The sequence below is a fragment of the Drosophila yakuba genome, chromosome 3R, assembly GCF_016746365.2.
Source record: "Drosophila yakuba strain Tai18E2 chromosome 3R, Prin_Dyak_Tai18E2_2.1, whole genome shotgun sequence".
NCBI classification, from domain to species: Eukaryota; Metazoa; Arthropoda; class Insecta; order Diptera; family Drosophilidae; genus Drosophila; species Drosophila yakuba.
The window spans coordinates 26734177-26760392 of NC_052530.2; the positions used below are offsets into that span (position 1 = coordinate 26734177).

The 26216-nt window shown below is 41.2% G+C and overlaps 1 protein-coding gene across 13 annotated transcripts; it reads left to right on the forward strand.

The window, feature by feature from the left end:
• The first annotated feature begins 4847 nt into the window (after window positions 1–4847).
• LOC6538475 (very low-density lipoprotein receptor) lies at window positions 4848–25964 on the forward strand. Of its 13 annotated transcripts, XM_039375695.1 has the most exons (13): window positions 6126–6260; window positions 7186–7692; window positions 12365–12505; window positions 17722–17841; window positions 17971–18087; window positions 18978–19100; window positions 20003–20229; window positions 20850–22262; window positions 22363–22561; window positions 22706–22882; window positions 24776–24909; window positions 24983–25144; window positions 25287–25964. In XM_039375695.1, the coding sequence occupies exons 2-13, from the start codon at window positions 7305–7307 to the stop codon at window positions 25317–25319; spliced, it is 3234 nt and encodes a 1077-aa protein (XP_039231629.1). In that variant the 5' UTR covers window positions 6126–6260; window positions 7186–7304; the 3' UTR covers window positions 25320–25964. The 13 variants fall into 13 exon arrangements, with proteins under 13 accessions (XP_039231633.1, XP_015048861.1, XP_039231629.1 ...); XM_039375699.1 differs by lacking the exons at window positions 6126–6260; window positions 7186–7692 and adding an exon at window positions 4848–5111; XM_015193376.2 differs by lacking the exon at window positions 6126–6260 and having other exon boundaries at window positions 7167–7692.
• The last annotated feature ends 252 nt before the right edge of the window (window positions 25965–26216 follow it).

Genomic DNA, 26216 nt, shown 5'->3' on the forward strand with positions numbered 1-26216 from the left:
AAAGGCAGCGGAAAAGCAGAGGAAAAACTGCGGGAAAGCAGCGCTGTCGCAGAGCAGCAGCGGCGCAGTCAGCGTCGCAGCGAAAAATATCAAGAAAAGCCGCTACACTCGATTGCTTTTGTTTGTCTGCCAAGTGAGTTGGGTATACTTATAAATGGTATAGCGCTTAATATTGGCAATGTTTTGGGGAAGTAATTCCAATTGCTAGCTTAACATTGCGAAGATATTATGCAGCATGCACCCTGTAAGCCCATTATGCGATTTGACTAATTTGGCGCCCTTTCAGTGCACTTTTTGTGTCCTGTTTGGGAAAAGTCTCAGCCGGAGGGCAGGGCCACCGTTATGATTACAATGACCTCCATGATCCCGACCAGCAGTCGCGTGTCATTTCAGTTCCTTTTTACCCACCACACTCCAACCCCAGGAGCCCCTTTGTCCTTTGAACACTCGCACGTTGTTGGCAAATGCTTAGCGGTAAATTTTCGTCCTGCACACAGGACGAGGATGCGGTTGAGGGACAGCAGACTACTGGCTCCTGGCAGTGGTTGCTATCTGTATGCGAGGACGCACTCACCTCCAACCAGCCAAAAGCAACCGCTCCTTTGGAGATAGGCCCGCAGTTTAAAGTTCCTCCAACCCATACCACCGATTCATACCATTCCTCTGCCAGTCCTCTGATATTCTGATATGAAAACGTTTTCCATGGGCCCTGTGTTGATGGCACATTCAAATATCCACAACAGATGCCGTGACACATGCCTTCGCCTCCACACATACTCCACACCAAATTCGTAGTTTGAGGACAATGCGGCGTATGATTATTTGACTGCTAATGCGAGGGAAGTCGTCGCTTTTCGGCTGGCTTGTGGTCTTGGTTAGTTCTTTGTGTCCATCGTGTGGCAGCCACAGCTTTTTTGATGCCCCTCCTACCTTCAAGAAAAAAATGCTGGCCTGGCAAACGTAGGTGGTAGAGTTGGTAGCAGCTGCTGATGTCCCTTTTTTCCCCATCGAACGGGCAACGGAAGTGGACCAATTGAGTGCGCTGCAATCAGAGTTTCGAGACATGAGGAAAAGTGGCAAACGGGAGAAACAAGAGGAAATCGAGTTAGTGCACAGCTTTGCTTAGATATCCGTCATCAACGAAACATTACGTATCACACTTTTTCTTCCGATTTATTTAAACGTTAGGTTTTTAAAGAAATAAGAACTAGTTGGATCTTTAAAATCTAAACTACAAGTAAATCGCAGAGCACACAGATTTAATAAGCACTCATTTATTCTATGTAATCAACTAACTTATCTAAAGTGATCTGCCGCAAATGCCTGGGTAGACAATTGAATTCATCATACGCCACGTTGGCCGCAACTTTTTCGCACGGCTGCCGGAGGGGCATGCTACGTATGTGGGCCACAACACACACAAAATGCATGCCACAAATACCAGCAGAATGCCCTGAACATACAGTGAGCACATTTGTTGAATAAAAATAAGAAAAAAGTTTCGAACCACATACATCTAAATATTTCGAGATTGCAAGAGAAATCGAGTGCTTACTGTACGTTGTAAGTTGAAAATCCGTTTTCATTGGCGTGCTACCACTGCCAATTCATATATGTACTATATTTATTTTTAGCGATTTATGGTTGAAAATATTTTGTCCTGCTTATTGAAATTCAAAAGGGATAAACTGCTGGCACCCCCTCCCGTCAGCTCCCCTATGTCCTGTGGCATAACTACAAATAGTTGGGTGAGTGGAAAGTAGCAGAAGCGACCAAGTCGCCGCGGGGCAAAGCAAATATACTACCAACAAATACCAGCCAGCAAAAGCCAACAGCCGACACTTGGCCAGGACTTAATACTGCTGCTGCACAGGGGGAAAATGTATTATACTCGTTTTTAGAAAGAAAGCAAGAAAAATCGTATTTTTAAATAAATTATAAATAATAAATAATGAACAGCTAAAGTTTAAACAATGGCGGTACACATGCAAAATCAAAGTATGGTTTTTACTTTTAATAAATTCAAAAGTTCAGAAATGATTCATAAAGGATTTCAAAAGCACCAACTAGATCCACTTGCAGTTCACAGATACACAATGTATCTTTTGGATACAAATGCATCTGAGCAGCATATAAGTATACTTATACTTCCTCGTTTCGCTCAGTGCACCTGCTCCTTTTGCTTCTGTTACTACTTCTGATTTTGCTGGTGGTGCTGCTCGCATGGTTGTTGCTGCCCTGCAGCGACCGCAACGCCTCCTGCCGCAACTTTTGCTGCCACACTATAAATATAACATTAATTTTTATGTTTTCATATTTAGCAACGCTTCGCTGGGCAGACAAATACACACTAGCACACACACACATAGTTGAACACCCCGAAGCAGTAGCGGCCATAAAGATATGGCCATTGAATGACGTTTATGAGCGATAACGCTGACGTCGCCGCTGCGCAACACTCACTGTTAAGCGGTTAGCAGTGGCTTAACAGCGCTTAACAGCGCTTTTCCAGCAGCATCCACAACTGTTTTGCTGGAGGGAAAAACCTCTGCTAATGCGCCGCGGTCGCTGCGACTGCGACTACGACGCCGACGTCGGCTGTGGCAGAGGCTGCTGCGTCGGCGACTTCTATTGTCATTTGCCACATGTGAAATTTACCGTTACTTCTTCGCTCATTCATTCGCTGTTTACATTCCGATTCGAAGACTTTTCCCAATCGCGAAAATATATTCCATTTGAATTTTCGATTACAGCCGCGCCACTGTTATTTCCATACGATCATACGTTTATGTTTGGATCGACGAAAAATATATAAGCTTGCTTAAAAAATCGTATTTCTCACAGTATTTTAAAAGTGAGAAATCTTATAAAAATGTTTAAAAAGTAATTTGAATATTCTTATTTAGAGAACGCGACAAACAAACATCGTAAAAAAAAGACAAAAAAAAAACACGTGGAAAACTTTTCGTTGCTACCTAATGCGTTTGACGTTTTTGTAATCAAACTCACTGCACTATGCTAATTAGCCAAATATGGTAATAGATAATTAATGCAACCCTCTGTGGGGTGATGTGATTGGAAATGGTAAAGAGACAGACAATTCATATCCACTACGAAAAAAAACCAACGACGAACATTCAGAACCGCGTCGATAGTCGAGTGAATCGGAACCAATAAAGTGCTAAGAAATATATAATGAAGATACAATGAATGATATGAACTGTGAAGTGCAAGGACCACACGAATTGTTCATAACCAAAATAACAAATAAACTTCAAGTTCTCGGTGTATATCAGTGCAAACAATAATAAAGAATTTCCAGGAAAAGCGCAGCAAAAGTTCAATTAGACCTACCACAATTGAGGTGTAGACGCCACTGAGTTGAGATCTTCAGATATTGTCTATGAGTAGACCAAAACGCTACTTTGGCCATAACAACAGTAAACATTGGGTCATGTAATTTCCCACTGAGCGTATAATGCCCTGATATTGAAAGTGTAGAAAGGGCGTTTGGAATTTGGGCTCAAATTTGATAAAGACTTAAGTCAGAATTTCCGCTGTGAAATTACTCGATCAATGCACTTAAAGTATTCATTCTATTCAAGTGCAACTACAGTCCTACTTAAAGAACATGAACTGTTATTAAAGTGTAGCTACAGTCCTACTTAATGAACATGAACTTTTATTAAAGTGTAGCTACAGTCCTACCTTATAATCATGAAGTTTTATTTAAGTGTAACAACAGTCCTACTTAATAAACATGAACTTGAACTGAAGACAACTACTTTTATGATCCTTTTTTCGATTAGATTAATTTATTATGCTACGTAGTCTAGTTATAGGAAGTTTATTATTTTTGTTAAATATTTTTTTAATTTTTATTACAAAGCCAAGGGACTCTCATTTCGGTATCCGAAAATAGCGATTACAGTCAGGCCACTCATAGATTAAAGAACACTGATCATTATCTGGCCCAGCGATAGATGGGATGGCCCTTCACGCCTGCCAAAACCACAAAAGACGCATATATGTATATATACGAGTATATATATATTTCTAAACTCACACTCGACAAAACTTGAACACACGACACGGGGCTGCAGGGCGATAAAATGCAGTGTCAATTGAAGTGCTTGATTAGGCGATTTGCGAGCGATTCGCCAGCGATTTCCAACGCCTGCAATTAGAGACGGCGGCGCACTGCAAAATATATGGAAATGGCTGGCAGGGGCGTTGGTTTACTGAGGGGTTTTCCTCGTTTCTGTCATTCACAAGCATCGCGGGGTGGTGCTTGAAAAATGATTTACACGCGCAAATCATAAATTATGCCCATTTCAAGTGGCCCGTTATGCCGGAGAATCCATGACAAATGCAGATGACGCCCAAGCACCGATGACGATGGCGATTGCAATGCCATCTAATGGCTGATATGATGGTGATTGTCATTGGGGGTTTGATTGAGATTGTTATTGGGGATTGGGATGCTGCTAGTGCCGATGATTGTTGGAAAAATGACGCATGTTAGCACTGACCCCAACCGAAGCCATTGTCTGCTGGCTGCGGTTTTCCGCCGCCTCTTATCAGCGACGTCAGTCAACTCTACTCTAACCAAGCCAATGAAATCAAATCCACGACACTTCAATTCAATTTCGAATTTCACACCACTTTCAATCGGACACACACACCTGGTCTGATTGAAAGCGGCGACACTTTCAATGCTAATGAGCTGCGATTTCGTTTACCAATCGCCCAAAGGCAATTCAGTTCTCATCGGTCTCCGCTGGGCATCACACCGTAAAACCTTCCGGGTCTCAAGAAAATAAAAATAAAAAGAAATTAATATAGGCAAAATACCCTATAGATACCTGGATAGAGTTTCGGTGGGCCCATGCAGAACGTCACGACTGTCGTACGATTATCGGACCATTTTCACGTCCGGTTGTCCAGCTTAATTAAAATATATCTTTGTTTTTCGCACTGATAAACGCGGTGGCAACGCAAAAAAAGGAAGTCTAGATAAAGTCTGAAGAACGTATTTCGGCACAGTACGATGTTTAAAAGTGATCTCTGTGTGCTGATTGTGATCTCCTTGGCGTTTTCCTTGCATTCAGGTTGGTACTGTAGAAAGTAGGATTTTTTCCGCGGTCTGTCAAGAAACTCCCTTCAATTTGGAGTCCTTAACCACTTATTTTTAATTAGCCTTTAATATCAGAATAAATGTTTGTTTGTCCAATTACATGTACTGTAAGTACACTTTGTGCAATTAACTTTTTAAAACACCTATATAATCTTCTTTGATTTGCAAACATCATTCTCAAGTTAGCACTTGAGTTCTTATTTTGCTTTCTCTGTGGACATCTGTCCACTTTTGAGTACAAAATAACAAAAAGTATTTTATAAATTAAAGTGGCTTCTTGGCATTACGACAAGATAATTATCACTACTTATTCAATATATTTCCAGGGAATTCTGTCTAGTTGTGAAATCAGTCGCAATATTCCGAAAGTAGCGTGATAAGGGATACATAAAAAGCACTTTAATTAATATTTCTAGTGCGTAGATGAACAACTTAAGCAAAGGTTGATCTATTCTTAATGATTTTGATTAGTTTTTAAACAGTTTTTTTAGTAAGCCACACTTTAATTGTTGTTTCATACAAAATTTATTAGTTTTGAAATGCATTGCTTTTCTTTTAAGACAAAACATGTAATTTCTAAACTAAATTCTTGTAGTTTTTAAACATAGCAGCTATAATAGTTGTTTCTATAGATCGCCCAACGATTCCTTGCCCAATCTATCCATTCACATCAAAGTACGCTCCATTGATCACTGATCAACAGGTTTGCCTTAAGAGCACCTTACATCGGTAATCTTTGGGGAACCTAAGAGTTGCAATACAGCATCGGAAAAGTCAGAGAGTGCTGCGATCTGCTGAAATCACTCTTTGTGTAGCTCTTCGACGGGGTCTGGTTTTCTTGTCAGTTTTGATAAGGCCACCTTGAGACGGTGCAAAAACAAGCACAATCGCAAAACGACAGCGACTCTCGGCTCTCGAATTAAAAACGCTGGCGATTCGCTTAAATTTGCAGGCCAATTCTCTAAACGAATTCAGTTGAAAAAGGCGCGTTGTGCGAAACGGGCATCAACAGTTTTTTAGCGGTTTATTTTCAACTTAAAAAACAAAACAAAAAAATAAACTAGAAAAACAAAGCTAAATAAAAACAAACCTCATGTAATTGAAACATTCTACCAATTTAAACGTAAATGCAATGATCTGTTTCTGAAGTAAATTTGGAAAGACGCGTTGAGCACGTGCCGCACATTCGCAGACACCTTGGGAATACCGCAAAAATAAATCAAAATAAAAAAGCAAAACTGATAAGAGTTTATTTATCGGAGCGAGTAAACGCGTGCTAGCTAAAAATATCGGCAACAATAATATTTAATTAATTCATTTGCGCTTTGCGCGCTCGAGGGGGCGTGGCTGTTCGATCAACAAAAATATTAATTATACTTCACCATTATTAATTGCCAACGTCAACAGAAATGCTTTTGCCCCGCCATACACATTAGTTAAAAACTTGTTTTTCTTGCGGATTTGTATTTAATACCAAATATTTTACATTTCGTTTGAATTTCTCATATTTTACTCAAAATAAATGTTTTCTTTTATCAGGTTTATATAGTGATACTCAAAGTTTAATACAAACGAATTTTCTGTGTATTTTTGTGCGTTACTTATTTTGCTCTCTTCGCATTTTTCGGCAATTTTGTTGTTGCTCGATATTTTTGCTTAAATTTGTATTCGGCCTTTTCGGTTTTGTATTTATTTCATTTTTTTTTTGGCTGCGTCGCGTTTTTGTGTGTCGCACGATTTTCAACCAGTTTCTGCGGTCTTCTCAGCTCGAAATAAGAAATGAGAAGAGAGCCGAAAGTAAAAGAGAATTGGCCAGATCGTCTGTTTATTTTACTTTTTTTTTGGCTGGCAAGCGATTCTTCAATGTTTTCGCGTTAATTCTTGCGTTTATTTTTACGTTGACGCTTTTTTTCGATTTTTTTTTCTGTTTTGGCCATTTCTCTGATTAGATAATCTCTGGCGAAGATCTCACGCTTCCTGCTTAGATAATCTACTTAGCCAGGGTCACCAAAAATCACCCCACCTAATTTCCCCCCTTTCCAATACAGTGTAAATACAAAAATACCAACATTGTAAGATCAAAGTGAATAAAGTGTGACAAAAAGCGTAAAACAAACAGCAAACAACTAAGGCAAAAGAAGAGTAAAGACAAGTAAAATTCCATACCATGGCCATAGAGTCACGCTCTACGAGCACTGCAAGTGAAACAACCACAAAAACCGCCATCAAATCCACCATAAGCTCAAAATCTCCAGTAACATTCGCTAATCTTGGCGAGAAAAGACGCGCCGAACAGCTGTTCCGCTGCGCCTGCGCCAACTTCAATCTCCTGCTGCTGACTTTGATACTCGGTTTCGGCAAATGCTGCACTGCCACGCCCACGCCGCTGAGTACGCCCTCAACGGACACGCCCACCGCGGCAGTTAGCCCACATAGTGCACAGGCGCTGGACGAGGGCGGTTCGCTGAGCAAGCTGATCGATGGCAAGGCCTTCATCAACATGGGATTCAAGTTCCTCAACGTTTCCGGAAAGATTGGCACACCCCTCGGCATAGGTGAGAACGCAGGCCATTCTGCATTGGGTGTTGTTATGCGATTGAAAAACCGGCGAAAATAGCGAGAAAACCTGAATAGAAGGTGGAAAAAGGGAGGGGGGAGTCGCAAAGTGCGAAGTTTGTTTTTAGCCTAGCTTGTGCTAATTTTAGACCACAGATGTCGACGAGGCTGCAGTCGAAAATGAAGTTTGAATACCCTGCACTCGGGTATATATGTTGTGCTTCCATTTAAGTTTTGTTTCATTCTAAAGAAAAACTCATGAGATCTTTAAAAAGTATGAAAAATGAAAGGAAACTGCGTTCTAGAACCAACTTAAGTGCCTTACTTGAGCAGTTAGTTTAAAGCACGTGCAATCGAACTACAATTTAATCGCTAAAGTATTATCACTTGCGGCTAAGACGCTTTCCATTCAAACGCATTTAAGCTGATAATATTCGAGTTTTAGTTATTACGCGATTAACAAACAAATCGATCATAATCTTAAGAAACGTAAGCTATTATTTAAAAATATTACATTATCTTTGCAATTGCAACCAATCCCCGTTAAAGAAAAAACAAACAACACTGACGTAGATGAGTCAATGATAACATTTAAAATATATGACCTTTCCGTAATATTACTTAATATTGCATTTCTTCAAAGATGATTTATAGTCTGAACAATCTTGATTACAAGGGTATCATCCAAGTGTCGAGTCATTCAAATAGCTTTGCTCACTTCACACGTCGTGCACTTGAAATGGGCTCAGTTAAAAAGATACAAATACAAGTACCAATGCAGTTGCAGATACAGATACAGATGCAAGCACTCTTGCACCTTCCACTTGTTGCACACACAGACAGAATGCGGTTACCGTGGTATCGAAATAGCCGAGAATTGTTTATCCACTTCCGCATTGATTTCCGCCTGGCTGACCACCGAGTATCTGTATCTGTATCTAATGGCTTCGAGATAAGAAAAGCGTTTGGCGTCTGTCTGTGACGTTTTCTTTTAGTGGCGCGGGCCATTCCAATCATAAATCTAACTTTAAATCTAACCACCTGCTTTGGCCAATACGGATTTGCGTTTAGTGCTAGCCCTGAACTGGGGATTATCTTATCGGTCAATTTTACGATTTGTTTTTATGCATTTTTCGACCGCCGGGATTTCGCAACTTGACGATAAGTGGTCTATAAAGGGCAGTCAGACAATAGAAATGTCTTTCAATAAATCAAGAATTAATGGATTGATAGTGCAACGAGCTTTGAATTGATGCATTAGGTCATTCAAATGATCTTGAAATTATGTCGATTAAGTACATGAAGCGTAAACTACGTAACGTATTAGAGCAATTCTCTTAACCTAAAAAAGATATTATTTTACAAATTCCGTGTTCAACCTATTTTTAAATTTTTAATGAATTATTAAACGTATTAGAGCAATTCTCTTAACCCAAAAAAAATATTATTTTACAAATTCCGTGTTCAACCTATTTTTAAATCCTTAAATCTTTTTTAAGCAATTCGCACTTTTGAAAATCAATCAACATGTTGAGTGCCAAAAAAAAAAGTCTTAAGGCTAAAATTGTCCCGTTTACTTGCATTTTGGTACTTTGCTCTTGGGAATCTTGGACTTTGCTCTATATATTATAAATTGTTGACAAAAAACACATATTTTCCTAACCAGCTCACAAAAAACAAGGCGCATTTCGAAGATATTTGTATCTGAAATTGACGTAGTCCAGAACATCGGTGCGCCATCCTACTGCGATGCCTGAGTTAAATTTAAATATTTTCCTTAGCTCTTCAGCATGCAGTGTACTAGGAAAATTCACATAAATATAGATCGAGTCGAGCCCCCAATTCTCTGTCGATTTGCGTTGTAATGCTGCCCATCAAAGTGAATTATCTCTTTGATATGCTCTTTTTCCCTGCATTTCCCTGCTGACTTATCATTAATTCCAATTGCTTTTTCACGCCTGAGAGTTGCTGTCAGATAAATTAACATATGCTTGATATGATAAATATGTTTGTGCACATATATCGCATCTACATATATGTGATGTGGCAAGGTCGCAAGAAGAGAGGCAGAAGTTGATTCAATTTTTATTTGTACGCCCCATTTCGCTTCAGTTTTTAATTTATTCGCTGTGCCAACAGATTTCTCTAGCATATAGAACTAGTTTGTGCCAGAACCGATGGCAAACAAACAATAACAATAACAAATTAATAGTGGGCGTGTGCTCATCTTACGTAGAGAGAATGTTGATGCAGTTTAATTGTTTTGTTTGCTTACAGTAAACATGTTTTGATTGACTCAACTATTCTGGGGAAATTGTTGATGCATCAACATCATTCTTGTATAAGTCCCAAATCATTCTCCATATACGGATCGCATCCCCCAGGAATCACGTGTTTTGTCAATTCTCACACAAAATTCAATTCAATTCATTCAGGCAATTATCAATTATCAGGTAATCCATTAACCTTGATTTTGACGCAATCGGGTCGCTGTGGTTATCAAAGCCTTTGCTCGCAACTGAATTAATATTAATTTGTGTTAAATCGGAAAATAGAGTATAATTAACTGATTGCGATTTCCTCCCAGCGCTTAACACCTTGCTCAGCCAATATATTCTTATCAATAACATATATGCTCATTTTTTCCCACAGTTATGATTAATTCTTAGTCTAATATTTGACCATGTGATAACTGCTTATCAGCAATTTTTTTGGCTGGCAGTGTCTATTGCTTTTGCTTTTTTGTTTTTTGGAATCGAATCTCGAATCGTATGATGATGACAACTTGCAGTTTCTGATTTTCGAGCGGCGAAGTGAAGTTTATTGGGTTAAGCCAACCGGATTGTGAGTGGACTTGTTTTCGCCTCTACGATTAACAAAATCATTAGCTATGCTAAGCAGTTTGCTTTTCGATATGGTTTATTTATTCATTTGACCAAAGTTGCCGGCAGACAAACTGTTGGCCATAATGGTAATACCAATCTGGTTTTTTCGATCTGTGGGGTGTGTCTGCTTCATTACGGAACCTCTGTGATCAATAACCGACTGGTTCAGTTCAATCAAACTCAGTGGGTTAAGATTGTGACAAGGAAACAATAGAACTTAATTGCTGGAAAAACTAGTAGTGTGTTAACTGATAAGCAAGCTGACGTTTTAAAAACATTTCAAGGATTTTTTCGTATGTTCTTTTCTGAATTCATCTTGAGTTTCCTACCAATATTTCGCAGAGTTCTTTTAAGAACGACCCTTATCAAACTCAAAGAGCTATGCTAATTTATATGAAGGCGCGTTTGGGGTCACAAGTTATAAATACCCCCTTTTCCATTTGCCTATTTATACTCGTAGAACCTACATATTATTATTTTTTCATTATCCTATTCAAAATCCTTCTCTGAGCCGCAAGCAAATATTTATTTTTGGACTTTTTCATTCAAACAAGCGCCGCATAAGGCAAAGGAACTCATTCATTGTCAGGCTTGACGTCATCTGGAATTATTTCAACGAAATTTCACCCATCTGCCCCATAAATACATATATGCATGCATTTGCTCGAATTATAATTTGCCATTTTGTTTACTGTCATCATGCATAATTGAAAACAATTCCCGGCCAGCCAGCGCGGCGACACCAAATCGGAATTGATTTGACCTTATTGATTGACGGCTGGAAATTGTAGATATCCCATTGTTTATTTTGCCACACGCACTCCACATTGCTGGGAACTTCAGTTACAGCAATTAGCAAGTTTATGCATATGGCAATATGGGAATTGAAATGGCAAAACAGTGGGCCATTCAAATATGCAAAAGTGTGATGGATCATGGACTGGGTGGAGATGGAGGTGGAGGTGGAGGTCATGTGAATGGGTCAAGCGAACAGCTGTCAGCGACAGGCCGGTCGGAAAAACCCTTTTCAAAACGGCTCCACTTCAATTTCGCCTCATTCTTTATTATCGCTTTTCCAGGCCCTCTGTTTGTTCAATGGCAATCTATTACATTCATTTTTTGTATGTGTCACATTTTGTTTTAGGTTCTTACACAAAGAAAAAAGCAGAAATACTCGAACTAAAAGAAAAGAATTTCAGAAATAAATATTTAAATTTCAAATTAAACTATGCCTATTTATATGAATGTTTTTCCCTTTAATAAGTTATTTGAGCCACGTATTATATTATATTAAGACACGAAATTTTTCTCTGTGTAATACTGTTGACATTCCTTGGGTTTTCTAGCCATCATGATGGCTTGTTTTGTTCCGAATATGTGTATTGCATATTTTCAAGGGCTCCTATGTTTTGGATTTCCCGGCGAGGAGCCCAAAAAACTTTGTGATCCATTTTGTTTGAGGCTTTTCTGTTGATTAAAAGCTCCCCCTCCCCACCCATTTGCCTCCATTTTATCGTTTAGTATGCAAATTACTTGTCACACTCACACATATGTATGTCTGTACGTACACAAACGGATATATATATCTGTCTGTGTCTGCAGCTGATTGTTTTTGAAGTTTTTAGCCCTAATCAATTTGAGCCTTTGTTATTTTTCCTTTAATGAGAAAAGTTTGCTCTTCTGTGGGAGAGTGGCCCGTTGAGCCAGTAAGCCCGTAACTCTGAGTCCTTATAATTGGCTTAAAGCGCTTGTTTGCCCATCTAAATCAGCTCTGTTTATGTTGCAGGCCAATCCCTGGAGGCCAAGTGCGATGAGAAGCAGTTCCAGTGCCACAGCGGCGACTGCATTCCCATTCGATTCGTTTGCGACGGCGATGCGGACTGCAAGGATCACAGCGATGAGCAGATTAAGGAGTGCAAGTTTATAGGTGAGTCCAACTGACATTTTTACTCGACTTTAAAGTATATACATATATCACTGCATTGGATAGATAGATTTAATTAATTTTAAATAAATGTAGCATAAAAGCACTGTTTATTCTGCACTTGTGTTAAAAATATTTATTTTTGTGATGAACAGATTAGCTTTAGCTTATTGACAACCGAGTTGACTAATATCTAATCTATTAGCCTACTTGGCCGGAAACATTCAATTGCTTTATAATTAGTTTTGCTAATAGCGTATTTCAAATAAGACTATAAATATGATATAATATTGCCAATGGCTTTCAGTGGGTTGGTAATCAATAAATGGCATTTAAAACCATAGGTAGCTTATTATAAAATATCCTTATTTTTGAGGTATCCATTAGAAACGTAGCAATTAGTAAGCAAGAGAAGCTCCATCATGATTGCAAGCAAAAACGTGAATCACTTGCAATCGTAATTTTGCCGCTGTTTTTGATTGCATACTTTGGGGCGGTCGTTGAAATAGAGCGCCCACAATGGCGTCCGCGTAATTAGGCATGGTCAGCATTTGGTCATTTGTCGGTTTTCCTTTTGTTTGAATCAAACCTGAAACTGCCATCGAAATGGAAACCGAAACTAGTTTGCAACATTTACGCATCGCAATTGTCGCTGACTGCTGACCAAAAACTGTGCCATGGCATTCGCCCCGTCGCGAGTATCTTTGTATCTGTGCATCTGCGAGCGCTTTGTATCTGCAACGCACTTAGCATTTAGCTGACTGCAACATGCCGCTCTGTTGCATCAGCAATTTTTTTTTCTTCTTTTTTTTTTTTTTTTTTGTGTGCCACTGTCTGCCGCTTTATCATCGCGACTCGCACGAGACTTTTGCGACTTATGGCGGGCCCAATGATCGTAAAAGGAAACTATGTGAGGTCGTTTGCTCTGCTTGCCGTTTATCTTCCAACTTTAACCAGCCAACTAGTGCCAGACACCGAAAACTGAGCAATCGAAATGAGTGCATCCATTTTGGGATTCTTGCGGCGCATAATGCAATGTGCCTTTATGTAACTCTCGCTGCTGATGCGAAATGCAGTACCCTGCAGAGAAATTGATAATGAGCAGTAGGGATGAGGCAGCAAAAAAAAAATAATTGCATTTCTGTTGAACTTGGGGGGGAATTCGATAAGAGGGAGCTTGGATTTCCCCAAGAATGCAAGCCGTAATTATGCTAAATGCCACAAACGGAACTGCACTATCTCGGTTTATTTATGTTACTGCGACATTAAAATAGTTTTGTGGCGCAGCGCAAATTGTGTCGAGGGGGTTGGTTATTAGGTTCGAGTTTGCCACATAGTTCAATTCAAAAAAATACAATATAACTATGTATAATATATTAGAAAATGTTTAGTTTACCATGGCACAAGGATAGAAGGATACTAGAACTTATCATGTAATGACTCCAAATTCGCACTCATAACAACAAACGAAAGTGACTCCAATCGTTCACTCATTTCGAATGCACTCAACCAGCGATGAATCCACTCATCTCGAGTCGGATTTTTGCACTCGACTCGCTGAGTTTGGCAAGCTTTCGAATTCTCGGCTGCTGCGGAGGCTGCAAACAACTTTGGGCGGAATTGTTTTTAAGGATAGCCGCTCTGCAACCAACCACTCAGTTGGCGGCGAACCTCTCAACCAAACGGATGTAAACGCGCTTAAGTGTGAAAGGACTGCCTTCTCAGCTAAAAGGGGAATTTGCATATAAATATATATATAGATATATATACTATATATAAATATAAAAATACGGGGAAGCCCGAAAACTCAAAGCAACGTGTGAAAAGTCAGCGAACGAAAGTGTGCCAAGTGTGTAAGTGTGTGCCAGAAAAAGAAAGGATGAAAAGCCGAGAAAGGATAAACAAATTCAGCGAAAATACTTAAGGCTAATCGGACGGCGACCAGACGTGGTCTGCGTTGCCAAGATTCGTTTTATCTTTGACAAAACGCCAGCAGCAGGACATGGAAATCCTGGATGCCACCAGGCACCCCAAAGGATGTGCCAAGGAAGCGCTGTCTTGCTCGGCTTGTGCGGGCCAGACTTATCCTCAAAGTCAATCGGTGACAGTTGATGGGGCTCACTTACCCAAGGCCCCCCAAACAAAACAGCCGCTCCACTTGCCATTTATCATTTAGTTGAACATTAAATGAGTTTCCGCCATTTGGCCCGTCTGAACCCAAAAATGGATTATCATGTTTACAATTTCTATGCGAATGCTCAGTCCGTTTGTCCGCTCTGCTCTGCTCGTAATGAACTTGAAATGTGCTGCTCGAGGGCAGTTTTTGTTTGCGGAAATTATGCAATCAATTTGTGCAAGTTGGCTGGACCACTTAAATATGTCACCCCAGTGTCCTGGCTGCAAATTGTTGTGTTTTGTTTGTCAATCATAAACGGAGGACCGAGAGTCTTGGCCAATCGAAGTGCTCAACGTTTAATCTTCTGCAGCTCCACAAGGAAAACACATCGTGAAAGTCGCGGGAAAATCTACGGAAAATGGGGCGCATTTGGTGTTTATTCTTCGTTACCAGTTTGCTGCACACTCAGAGCCAAAGTTTTCGCGTTCTGGCCATCAACGGTACGCAAAAAATTATAGTGATTATTTCGTTTGCCAAACACAATATTTGAGTTGACACTATTATAAAATAAGTGAACTGTTTATTTATGGACATTTAATAACTAAAATAATCACAGCAATATCCGCCATACCAAAGTTATTTAAATAGAAACTACACACATAGCCAAAACATAATTTATGCATATCATGCATAATTCCAGCTTATTTGCCAAAATGAGTATTCGCCAATAAATAAACAAAGAGCTCAGTGGATTTTTTAATGAAAAATATTTTAATATGCATTTAAATGTTATATATCCCTCTTGATTTTCAGCAAACTGTCACTACTACACCAAGTCTTAAGTACTCCTTAAAACTCTGTAGTGTTGCTATCATGTCCTTTTATTAACCTTCTTTAGGAATGGAAACTGTTGAAATGCTAAAGGACACTCGGTTAAACTAGTCGAAGTTCGTCGGGAAACTTTTAACTATTATCAGGTGGAAAAGTTTTCGACACCTTTTAACTTAAATTAAACACGCCAAAATCCCAATCAGCTGGATTTACAAAAATCTCGACTCTTCCTCTGGAGTTTTACACCAATTTTTCCCGCATTTCCCGGAGCCTGTATCCTTTATGCAGGATTCCGGCTATGCCTCGCATGCAACAGAATATTTTTGCATTTGCATACAAATTGGCTGAGTGCAGAGAGGGAGCGGCAAAATACACGGAAACATCAACTGCCAAAGGCCAAAGTTTTTTAATCAACTGAAAAGCCGTTTAAACTTAGTTAAAAAATAAATTATGCTGCAAAATGCTGCATGACAGCGCAACTTTCATATTCTGTCTATTTTTTCTATTTATTCCATTATTTTGTGCTGTTCTTTTTTTTTGGGGATTGGCCCCACTAAAATGCAATCAATGAAGGATTCGCCCTGTAATGTCAGACATGATGCAAAAAGTGCTGTAATTTGATTTTTAATTGGAGACCGAGGTGACATCCCAGTTTAATACGAGCGGATCAGCAGATATTACCAATTTGTCCGCTGGGCACAATTTCCAGAAAATAATGTCACATATTAGCAAAAACGAGACGCAAAGCAAAGAATAACAACATAAAACCGAATCGACAATCATTGAACCAAAAGTGGGTGGGGAAAATGTTTTTCAGCACCCCAGCACTTGTTTCCTTTTATTTCGTTTTATACATTTTACTCTCGCTCGGGTCACACATGTGGCCAATTTTTATTGTTCACTGAATGTGTATTTATATTTGCCTTTTTTGTTTTGCTTCTATTTTTTTTTAACAAATATTGGCGCACATCAAAGTTTTGTTTTGCGCCAGTTCCCTGCACACACAAACCATTCACTTTTTTTTGGTTGCCACATTTCGTTGGAATTCATAAAAAGTTTAGAAAAGTAATCATATAAAATGTTATTGATATGGCCAACACAGGCCTGACAAGCATAAAAATTGATTAAACTTTAGAGCACCAAATAAACGCATTTCCTTTTTGGCGCTGGCCAAGATTTGCATAATCAACAGCAATTTTCAAAAGCCACAAGGCATTTGCCAATCATTTACAACAAAAATATGCGGAATACCATTTTATAGTGATCGTAAAAATAGCCCAAAAATGCCCGAGGAATTTGTTAAATGCCAGAGTTTCGCCTGCCACAAAAAGTTGAAGGCAAGGCACATTTCTAATTGCCATGCCTGTTTCCCGAAAGTATGCAATAGAATTTTGCGACCAGCTTTTCCGGCTGCGTAACGTTACAAAAAAAAAAATAGCTGCGTTTCATAGCAACAAGTCAGCGGAATCTAAAACCGACTAATCCGATTACAAGCCATACACGTAGCCTACATATATATAGTATACATATGTATGTTTATACATATATCTGTGTACACACGCGGTGTAAAATAAAAATGACACATTTTTGCTGCCCCTTGGAGTGGCATTGAAAAGCCATTGCAGCGCTCTTTTTGTTTGTGCTTGTGGGGTATTTTCCCTCCTCAGCACGTGCTCAAGTGCGTGTAAATACATATGTGTGTGTGTGTGTTTATAAACGGGGCGTGTGGGCGTGGCCACACATATACTCACAAACACGCGCATACTTCTGAGTGGCCCCCATTTCCTGTGCCGTTTGTTTGGCTTTTGTTTTTGATACGGGTCGCCTGCAGAGTTCAAAGCCAGGCAAACATACAACTGCGGTCGCAGTAAGACCTGAAATTCGTCAAATTTCAAATATTTTTGTGTGTCAATTATGCGTATTTAAATAGGGCTATACCCAGTTAATCAAGTCAAGACGACATTTTACTTAATATGGTTATTTGATGAATTAAAGTGAGAAGGCAACTGTTAACTTTCGTAACTTGGCTTAGTTTAAAATCGCATTAAACTTACTATTACAAGAAATATGTATCTCAATAAGTTCAACAACTTTTAAAGTGGAAAGAGAATAAGTTACCAAACAAAATAAGTTAATTTTAAGCGATAAAAGCATGTGTACTTGGAGCACCTAAAGTGCCTCAAAGTAAATCACTGAAGCGCAGCTAAGTCTATTTATTCACCTGCAACTTCAGAACGACCATGATTTAAGCCGACTTTTTCCGCTTTTCCAGAGGCCACTTGCTCGTCGGACCAATTTCGCTGCGGGAATGGCAACTGCATACCGAACAAATGGCGCTGCGATCAGGAGAGCGATTGTGCCGATGGCTCCGATGAAGCCAACGAATTGTGCAGTAAGTATTACCCAGCTGGGTAAACCTGGCGGCGAAGTCCTTTGAATCCGCATTCGCAAGCGGGATATCCCGCAGAGAATGCAATCCAGTCATTTAGCTAACCGACGACTATTTCGATTGTGTGTTTAGTGAACGCCTGTCCCAACAACGAGTTCAAATGCCAAACGGTCGACCAGTGCATTCCGCGCAGCTGGCTCTGCGATGGCAGCAACGATTGCCGCGACAAGTCCGATGAGGCGCACTGCAGTAAGCTCAGAACTTTCGAAATTCAGAACTAGTACCACTTCGTCCTTGCAATCGATACGAAACAAAGCAAAAGCTACCATAAAGCAAATGCCACACACCCTGTACTAAACATACAACCCATCCAAAACCACCCACTGTGTGCCGTTTAATCGCTTTCACTAACCAACTTGCCGCATAACTCATACGCACCCTTAATGGAGTGGCGCGCTTGCATAATTTTCGCAACAATTTCGCCCCCTTGTGCTTAGAAGTTTAATCAAGTCATTGAGAGTGAGAGTCCTGAGAATGCGTGTGTATGTGTATGCATACGTAGTTTGAGCATCGAGTGTGCTTGTGTGTGTGCGGGTGTGAGTGTGAGTGCGCGAGTGTATTGTGTACTCATTCCCAGCGGCACTTGACAACAAGTATACGACGCGTTGTCGCTGGGGCACGGCAATATCGCATGAAATTCGTTTAATACCCGCCCGCAGACAAGTGTGCTGTTGCCACAGGATGCCTGTCGCTTTCAGGGTTCAAGTACAGTCGGGCTTCTACGAAAACAACTTGATTTGTTCTTAAATAAAATGGGGTAAAGACAGGTGAGCTTGTTAGCAGAAAAGCTTACTGTTCGTTAGGTAAATTCGAATGCATCTTAAGATGCTGTTGTAATTTATCTTATTGAAGTTTTGCTGTACTTAAGTGTCACTGCATAAAATCCGATGCTAGTTTTGTGACAACCAACTCTTAGATAAGTTCGAAGGCCAAAATATTTGGCCATATTTTCCCATTCCAGAAGTTAGAATAGCGCCAAATGAATGGTTATACATGGCGTATGCGTGATGCGTCCAAAGTATTGACAACTACAATCCGATGCTTTCTCTTTCCTTTCTCCCACTTTTAATAACCGCCAGGAGCTCGAACCTGTTCGCCGGATGAGTACGCCTGCAAGAGTGGCGAGGGGCAATGTGTTCCTTTGGCCTGGATGTGCGACCAGAGCAAGGACTGCAGCGATGGCTCCGATGAGCACAACTGCAGTAAGATTAAACCATCCAGTTTTTCCTTCTTTAAGTTTGAGAAATTCTTCTTGAAAAATTCTTTAAGTTCTATCTGCCATTCTGACAATCTGTATTTTTTTGCGCCAAGCTTCTTGAAAATATTTATTTTAATTTAGATTTCTTTGAAATGTTTTCCTCCACCTCAAGTGCAAATAATTTGTTTTTATAGTTGTTTTCTGCCCACTGCAGCAGTTTATATTCAGCTATTTACCTGCTTCGATGCAACTTGAGCTAAGATAAATGGCTGAAGTTCTAGTTGAGCTGCTCCTGGATGTACAAACACAATTTTAGTTCCATTCCATTTTAGTTCTATTCGTTCATTCCGCAACCAACAGTGGCATCATCGCCCTCTGAAAACAAAACCTCATTGCTAACTTATTCCAACTATTGAGGCAACCGCACTTCATTTGGCTTTTGGTTTTTAGTTGCCTTCCATTCGGGCTTGCAGCTTGCAGCTTGCTGTGGCAAGGACTTCGATGACCCCGAATGGAGTGCGGATAATCATTTCATACCGTACTTGCAACTCAGATGTGGGAGTACGATATACGATAGAATAACACAGCATTCGTATTTGATTTGTGAATGTTTATTTTCTTTGTTAGAAAGTTCAATTAAAAGGTTCCACATCATTTGGAAATACATTTTATTGTTTACTCATGCAGTCCTGCAAGTTTCTCGTTTTACAAATTGCATCGCAAACTAAACTTACCTAAACTCCATCTACCAACTCCAATCCTACGCCATAAAGTAACTCCCATTTGCAAGCCATCTTAACTCCCCCAGTCACTTCATTTTCGCTTTGGTTTCTATTGTTTGCCTCGTACTAGTTGCAACTCCCTTTGTGGCGAAGGTAAGCCTAAATATTTTTGATAAATTCACAGACCAGACCTGTCGTGCCGACGAGTTCACCTGCGGCAATGGCCGTTGCATCCAGAAGCGTTGGAAGTGCGACCACGACGACGACTGCGGCGACGGTACCGACGAGAAGGAGTGCCCAGTGGTGCCCTGCGACTCCGTGGCGGAGCACACCTGCACCAATGGAGCCTGCATTGCCAAGCGTTGGGTCTGCGATGGTGATCCGGACTGCTCCGATGGCTCCGATGAGCGGGTGAGTGAATAATGCCAGCCATAAATTTCCATTCTCCGCCAGTCCGCAAAGAAACTTACTCTTATCCTTAGCCAAACCCTATTCCCTGCCCCCCGCCTTGCAAAACATCCTTCCGTTTTTTGGGTGCTCGCCTAAGCCACATGAATTATGGCCAAGTTGGGCATAACTCAGCGCCCTGCCAGCTTTGGCAGCTTTTGTTGTCAACGCATGGCACGCATAAAATTGCATTTTTGCATGCTTAGGGGGTGCATAATTTCCCCTGTGTACGCCCATACCCTCCCCCTCCTCCATCCCTTGCATAGTTTTCTGCAGGAAAACTTGCCAAACTGAGGACCGGAAACTTTGCCTGCTTCCGCAGCCTGACCCTCGTTTTATTTTGCACCTTGCCCGCAAATGGAAAATTTCTGCAATTTAAGCTATTTAAGTTGAAGTGCATCCTGAATTTCTCAGCAGTACTATTCATGCTTTTGTGCAAATTACTCTTAAATGAAATCAGCACTTCTAATAACTTAATACCTTTCAGAAGGAAGTGTATACATTTTGCAGCTCTGTAATTTAATGTTTCACATTGAAACACACTTTTATAAATGGCTCTCTTCGTATTATCCTTGTTATTTTAGTCCTGTGCGAATGTGACCAAGACGACCACGCCCTGTTTGTCGCACGAGTATCAGTGCAAGGATCGCATCACCTGCCTGCATCACAGCTGGCTCTGCGATGGTGACCGCGACTGTCCCGACGGCGACGATGAGCACACGGCCAACTGCAAGAACGTCACCTGCCGGGCGGACCAGTTCCAGTGCGGCGATCGCAGCTGCATTCCAGGACATCTCACCTGCAACGGCGACAAGGACTGCGCCGATGGCAGCGACGAGCGGGATTGCGGTTTGAGCCTCAGTCTGGGCGTCAACCAAGGTGGATGCAACGCAACCAGCGAATTCGACTGCGGTGGTGGTCAGTGCATCGCCATCTCGAAGGTGTGCGACAAGAGGAAGGACTGTCCGGATGGCGAGGATGAGCCGGCTGGCAAGTGCGGTATAAACGAGTGCGCCTCGAAGAACGGCGGCTGCATGCACCAGTGCATCGATTTGAAGGTGGGCCACCACTGCGAGTGCCACGAGGGCTACCAGTTGTCGCCGGACAAGCGGAACTGCCTGGACATCAATGAGTGCGATGTCCCCGGCAAGTGCTCTCAGATATGCGTGAACGAAATTGGCGGTTTCAAGTGTGAGTGCGAGGCGGGCTACATGAGGGACCCCAAAAATCACACCAGATGCAAGGCCAGCGAAGGACACGCCTCCCTGCTCCTGGCCAGACGCCATGACATCCGCAAGATAGCACTCGACCACATGGAAATGACCTCCATCGTGAATAGTACAAAGGCAGCCACTGCTCTGGACTTTGTGTTCCGCACAGGTATGATCTTCTGGAGCGATGTGACCACCCAGAGTATATACAAAGCACCGATTGATGAGGGCAACGAAAAGACGGTGGTGCTGACCAAATCCTCGGTGACCTCGGATGGCCTGGCTGTGGACTGGATCTACAACCATGTCTACTTCACGGACACCCACAAGTGCACCATCGAACTGACCAACTTCGAGGGCAGCATGGGCAAGGTCCTGGTGAAGGACTCCCTGGACATTCCGCGTTCCATCGCCTTGGATCCCATCGAGGGCTGGATGTACTGGTCCGACTGGGGCGCCTCTCCGCGCATCGAAAGGGCGGGCATGGATGGCTCCCACCGCACCACCATCATCAGCTACGACGTCAAGTGGCCCAATGGCATCACTTTGGATCTGGTGAAGAAGCGCATCTACTGGGTAGATGGCAAGCTAAACGTCATCTCGTCGGCGAACTATGATGGCTCGCAACGGAGCCAGGTGCTCTACTCCGGCGAATACCTGCGACATCCCTTCTCGATCACCACGTTCGAGGACAGCGTCTACTGGACCGACTGGGACAAGCAAGCCGTCTTCAAGGCGAACAAGTTCACTGGGGAGGATGTGGAGCCCGTCACAGCAATGCATATGGTAAGTTCTATTACCTGATTTAATCAATGGCTCATATATAAAACAGCAAACGCACCTTCCAAGCTTATACTTATATTACATTCATTTATTTTCTTTATAGCTCCAGCATCCGATGGTGGTGCATGTGTACCATCCTTATCGCCAGCCGGATGGCGTGAATCACTGCCAGTCGGTGAATGGCCACTGTTCTCATCTCTGCCTGCCAGCTCCCAGGATCAATGAGAGGAGTCCTCGCATATCCTGCGCCTGTCCCACAGGCCTGAAGCTGATGGCCGATGGCCTTATGTGCGTCGAGGATCGTAAGTACTCCTAGAACTTAACTCTTTAGCCATTTTGCTTTTAACTTAACCAGCATGGCTTTGATTTTGATTTTATGCTTACTAATATAAAAATCCCTAAACCCGATTCCCCCCATATCCTGCATGACTTGCATCCGCATGTAGCACTTTATTTGCCGCCAGTCACGAGACCCCCGCGTGCCCGCAAAACGAAACCGAGGCCAAAATCCCCGAGGAGGCGACTGCCCACGGGTGTCCAAGTGGGTCATGTTGACACTCGGATCGAAATTAACGATGATCTCCAGCTGAGCACCAGGCTGCCCCGGTTGCCCACGACTTTCGGTAGGAGTGACCAACCCGTTCTGTGTCATGTCCTTATGTGTCCTTTTGTGGTCCACCCCAATAAGGGGGATACCCATCTACGTGTTGTCCTCCTTTCGTTTTTGTTGTGTTTGTGCCACCTTAAAATACTTGCTTATTACTTTATTCAAAGTATTATTTCCCACATGCTAGTATTTATGTTCCCTGTTATTGCTCTGTCATGTATAAAAATAAGTGGATTTATCACTTTCTTTCTAACTATAAGTTGAAGAAATAACCAGATAATGATATAAAGCTGATTTAAATTGGTTTTGACACGCCAATCAGTCAAAGATGTCCCAAAAAACACATTCGACAGCCACACACATTAACCCCATACTGTCGCTCAACTTTAGATTTTAAACTGACAACACGGAAAAGCGAAGAAAACTTTATCAGCGGCATGTCAACGGAAAATTTGATTAATAAGACGCTCGTGCAGCTCGATAGTTATCCTTTCGGATGGGTTGACAACCCAGGGACTTCCGCTCAATTTATAAGTTTGACGTCTTCGCTGTCACCGTTTCTTTTTCGTTTCTCAATCCACGCACTGTTTATAAACACTTTCGTGGGATTCTGATTCAGATTTATTGCAAGCGTATTAATCAAACTGCTCCACAAGATCCCTGCACCGCACTCCACCCCTCACTCAGCCGCCTTTGTGCGGGTGCAGCCAAGCCACAACATTGGCTTTGTCATGGCCCACATTAATCATCATCAGGAGTAGTTCGGTGGGAGTGTATACCCATATATCCTTGACAGTTTCATAAATGCCAACGCCGTTGAGCCACTTGCATTGCCGCCAACCGCAAGTAGGCCCTCGCCTGGCCCAACACTGCAATTGAAACCTCTAAAGAGAAGCCATCAAGTGCCACCCCCAATCCTATACCATCCTGTGCCATCCCTTCATCCCCAATCCCCACAATCCCCAGCCACAAAGTATGAGGTTAATATCGGGGGACTCGAGTGACACGCCCCCCTCCCAGTGGAGAGTTTGCTTTAAAGTGCGGCTCAACTTAATGTTGATAACTTTTAATGTTTTGACTAGGAAACTGAGGAGGACTTCTCCTCGCACGACGCCTGACAAAAATCCCATTAAATGCGCTGCGTTAACGATGTCATTAGGTTGCCATTCCCATTCCCATTGCCATTGCCATTTTCATTCCCAATCTAAATCGGCGGCAGGCCGCTTCTTTCGCATAAAAGTTTGCGCCATCAAAGGCGCGAGCGCGTTTAAGTGTTTATTTGCGCCTAAATGCGCACTTTGAGCGATTTGATTGAAAATTCCTTGGATTCTGTGAGGGATAGTAGGAGTTTTGGGGGGATTCGAAGCGGCTTGGATTTTGATGTTGATTCCCTTTTTCGCTCTGCTCTTTTATTGCAATGATTTCCGTTTTCCTTTTTATACACTTTTCCCTTTTGTTTATCATCGCCGAAGGTGAAGTAGCGTATAAGCCCTGTCATCCTGCGACTGAATCCGTATTAAAGGGTTTGAAAAATGTCGTAGTTGCCCAAAACATTAAATTCAGCATGTTGTAGAAGGAATTGTTTAAGATACAATTTTGTTTGGTAATTTATGTCCTGATTAAATTCGCTTTTATTTTTTTCCAATTAATAACAATTTTAAACTGTGTGGCTTGTTCGCAGTTTAAACTATTTTAACTTATGTTAGTGCTGTAAAAGTTTGTTAAATGCTTACGTGGTTTTTGGTTTTACGTGTTTCGTCATACGTTTAAATATGTTTATAAATTAATGTACGTTTGTGTAAGCTGTGTGCATATTTGTAAGCTACGTTATGCTATGTACTTAATCGTTTGTTTTTTGTCCATTATTTTATTGAACATCTATCTAATTCTCAACTAATTTTGCCCGCAGTTGCTGACCAGCGTCCAGTGAAAAACCATACTCAAATCGAAAAGACCACAACGCCCAGTGAGCAGCCGGATTCCGGCTTTATTGCACTGGTGGTCATAGCCAGTCTCAGTGGATTCGCAGTCCTGCTATCGGTGGTAAGTTAACTGGGCTGTGAAGTGAGGTGGGGGTATTCAATTAACTAATCAATTTATCCTGTGACTCTGACAGCTCCTGCTCATTGGCTACCGCTACTGCAGCAAGCGACGCATCAACTCGATGAACTTCGAGAATCCCATCTACCGCAAGACCACAACCACAGAGGATCACTTCAGTTTGCGCAAAAACCTGCCGGCGCGGATCTACGACCACACCAGTGTCATGGATGAGGAGGTGGGTTTCCAATCCAATTACTTAACTATTAATCAAGTATAATTGCAATGAGAGGTGTTAAGACAGACCTTTCTTCCTTTATATTTATAAGCTCCAAGTTACAGTTTATAATTATTATAACTTCTGTTACTTTTTCTTACAGTACTCACCCGTCATAGGCATATCCTCGTATTAGATTGATTCCTCCGGAATCGTGTGAAATGTGGATTGGATGATTGTTGCGCTTGGTCGCTGGGAAAATTGGATGACCAATGCCAAACTCGAGACCCGCGGCAGAAACACACACGCCTGAAGACTGAGCAACTCTGTGTATTGTGTAAATTAATTATTTTAAAATTTTAAGGCACGGCAAGGACGGCGGGTCACCTTGGAGCGCATCCTTAAAGGATGCTGTACAAAATACTATGTCGCAGAGTTCTATCACAAAAAAACTAAAAAAACACAAAAAAAAGAAACAGAAATAGTTACGAGAAACGTAAAAGAAAACGAGAAATCTAATTGCTAATTATAAATTACATAGTTCCAAACTGTATATAGCTGTAAGTGTGCATTATTTTTAAATGAAAGCAAATTAATATTACTATACGTAAACATGACAAAAAGATCATTGATTGCTGATGGTCTACTATTAGAGCGAGTTGAGAAATTATATTTCTGTTGTCGTGGAGCAGAGTCGTTTTATTATTATAAAATTATTATTACATACGTATTAGCCTTTTGTTAAATGTATTTGTTAAGTGTACATACATATGTATATGTTTCCCCACTAAAAAGAAAATACGATGAATAATAAACTCAGAATATACTTATGTGTAGCGTACTCCTGTGATATAATTACCTGACTTTGTGGATGGGATTTTAATGCGATTTATTCCTTAATGTTGGTGGTAAGTAATTCCTACGGTTGCCAGCTACGAGTATTTTGTCAGTTTTTATTTGTTTCATCTTCAGGTGCAAAGATATTAAAAATGCACATATATTTGTGTTCCCTAAAGAAATCCCACTGAAAATGTTCCTATGAGGAATTATTCATCGAAGTTTGATGGTTTTATTTACACTTTGATGATTCCCA

Coding starts and splice junctions, on each gene's coding strand:
- LOC6538475 (XM_039375695.1), top strand. CDS start 7,305: ATGGCCATAGAGTCACGCTCTACGAGCACTGCAAGTGAAACAACCACA. Junction 18,088..18,977: donor GTCCGATGAGGCGCACTGCA/GTAAGCTCAGAA, acceptor AATAACCGCCAG/GAGCTCGAACCTGTTCGCCG. Junction 22,263..22,362: donor CCGTCACAGCAATGCATATG/GTAAGTTCTATT, acceptor TTTTCTTTATAG/CTCCAGCATCCGATGGTGGT.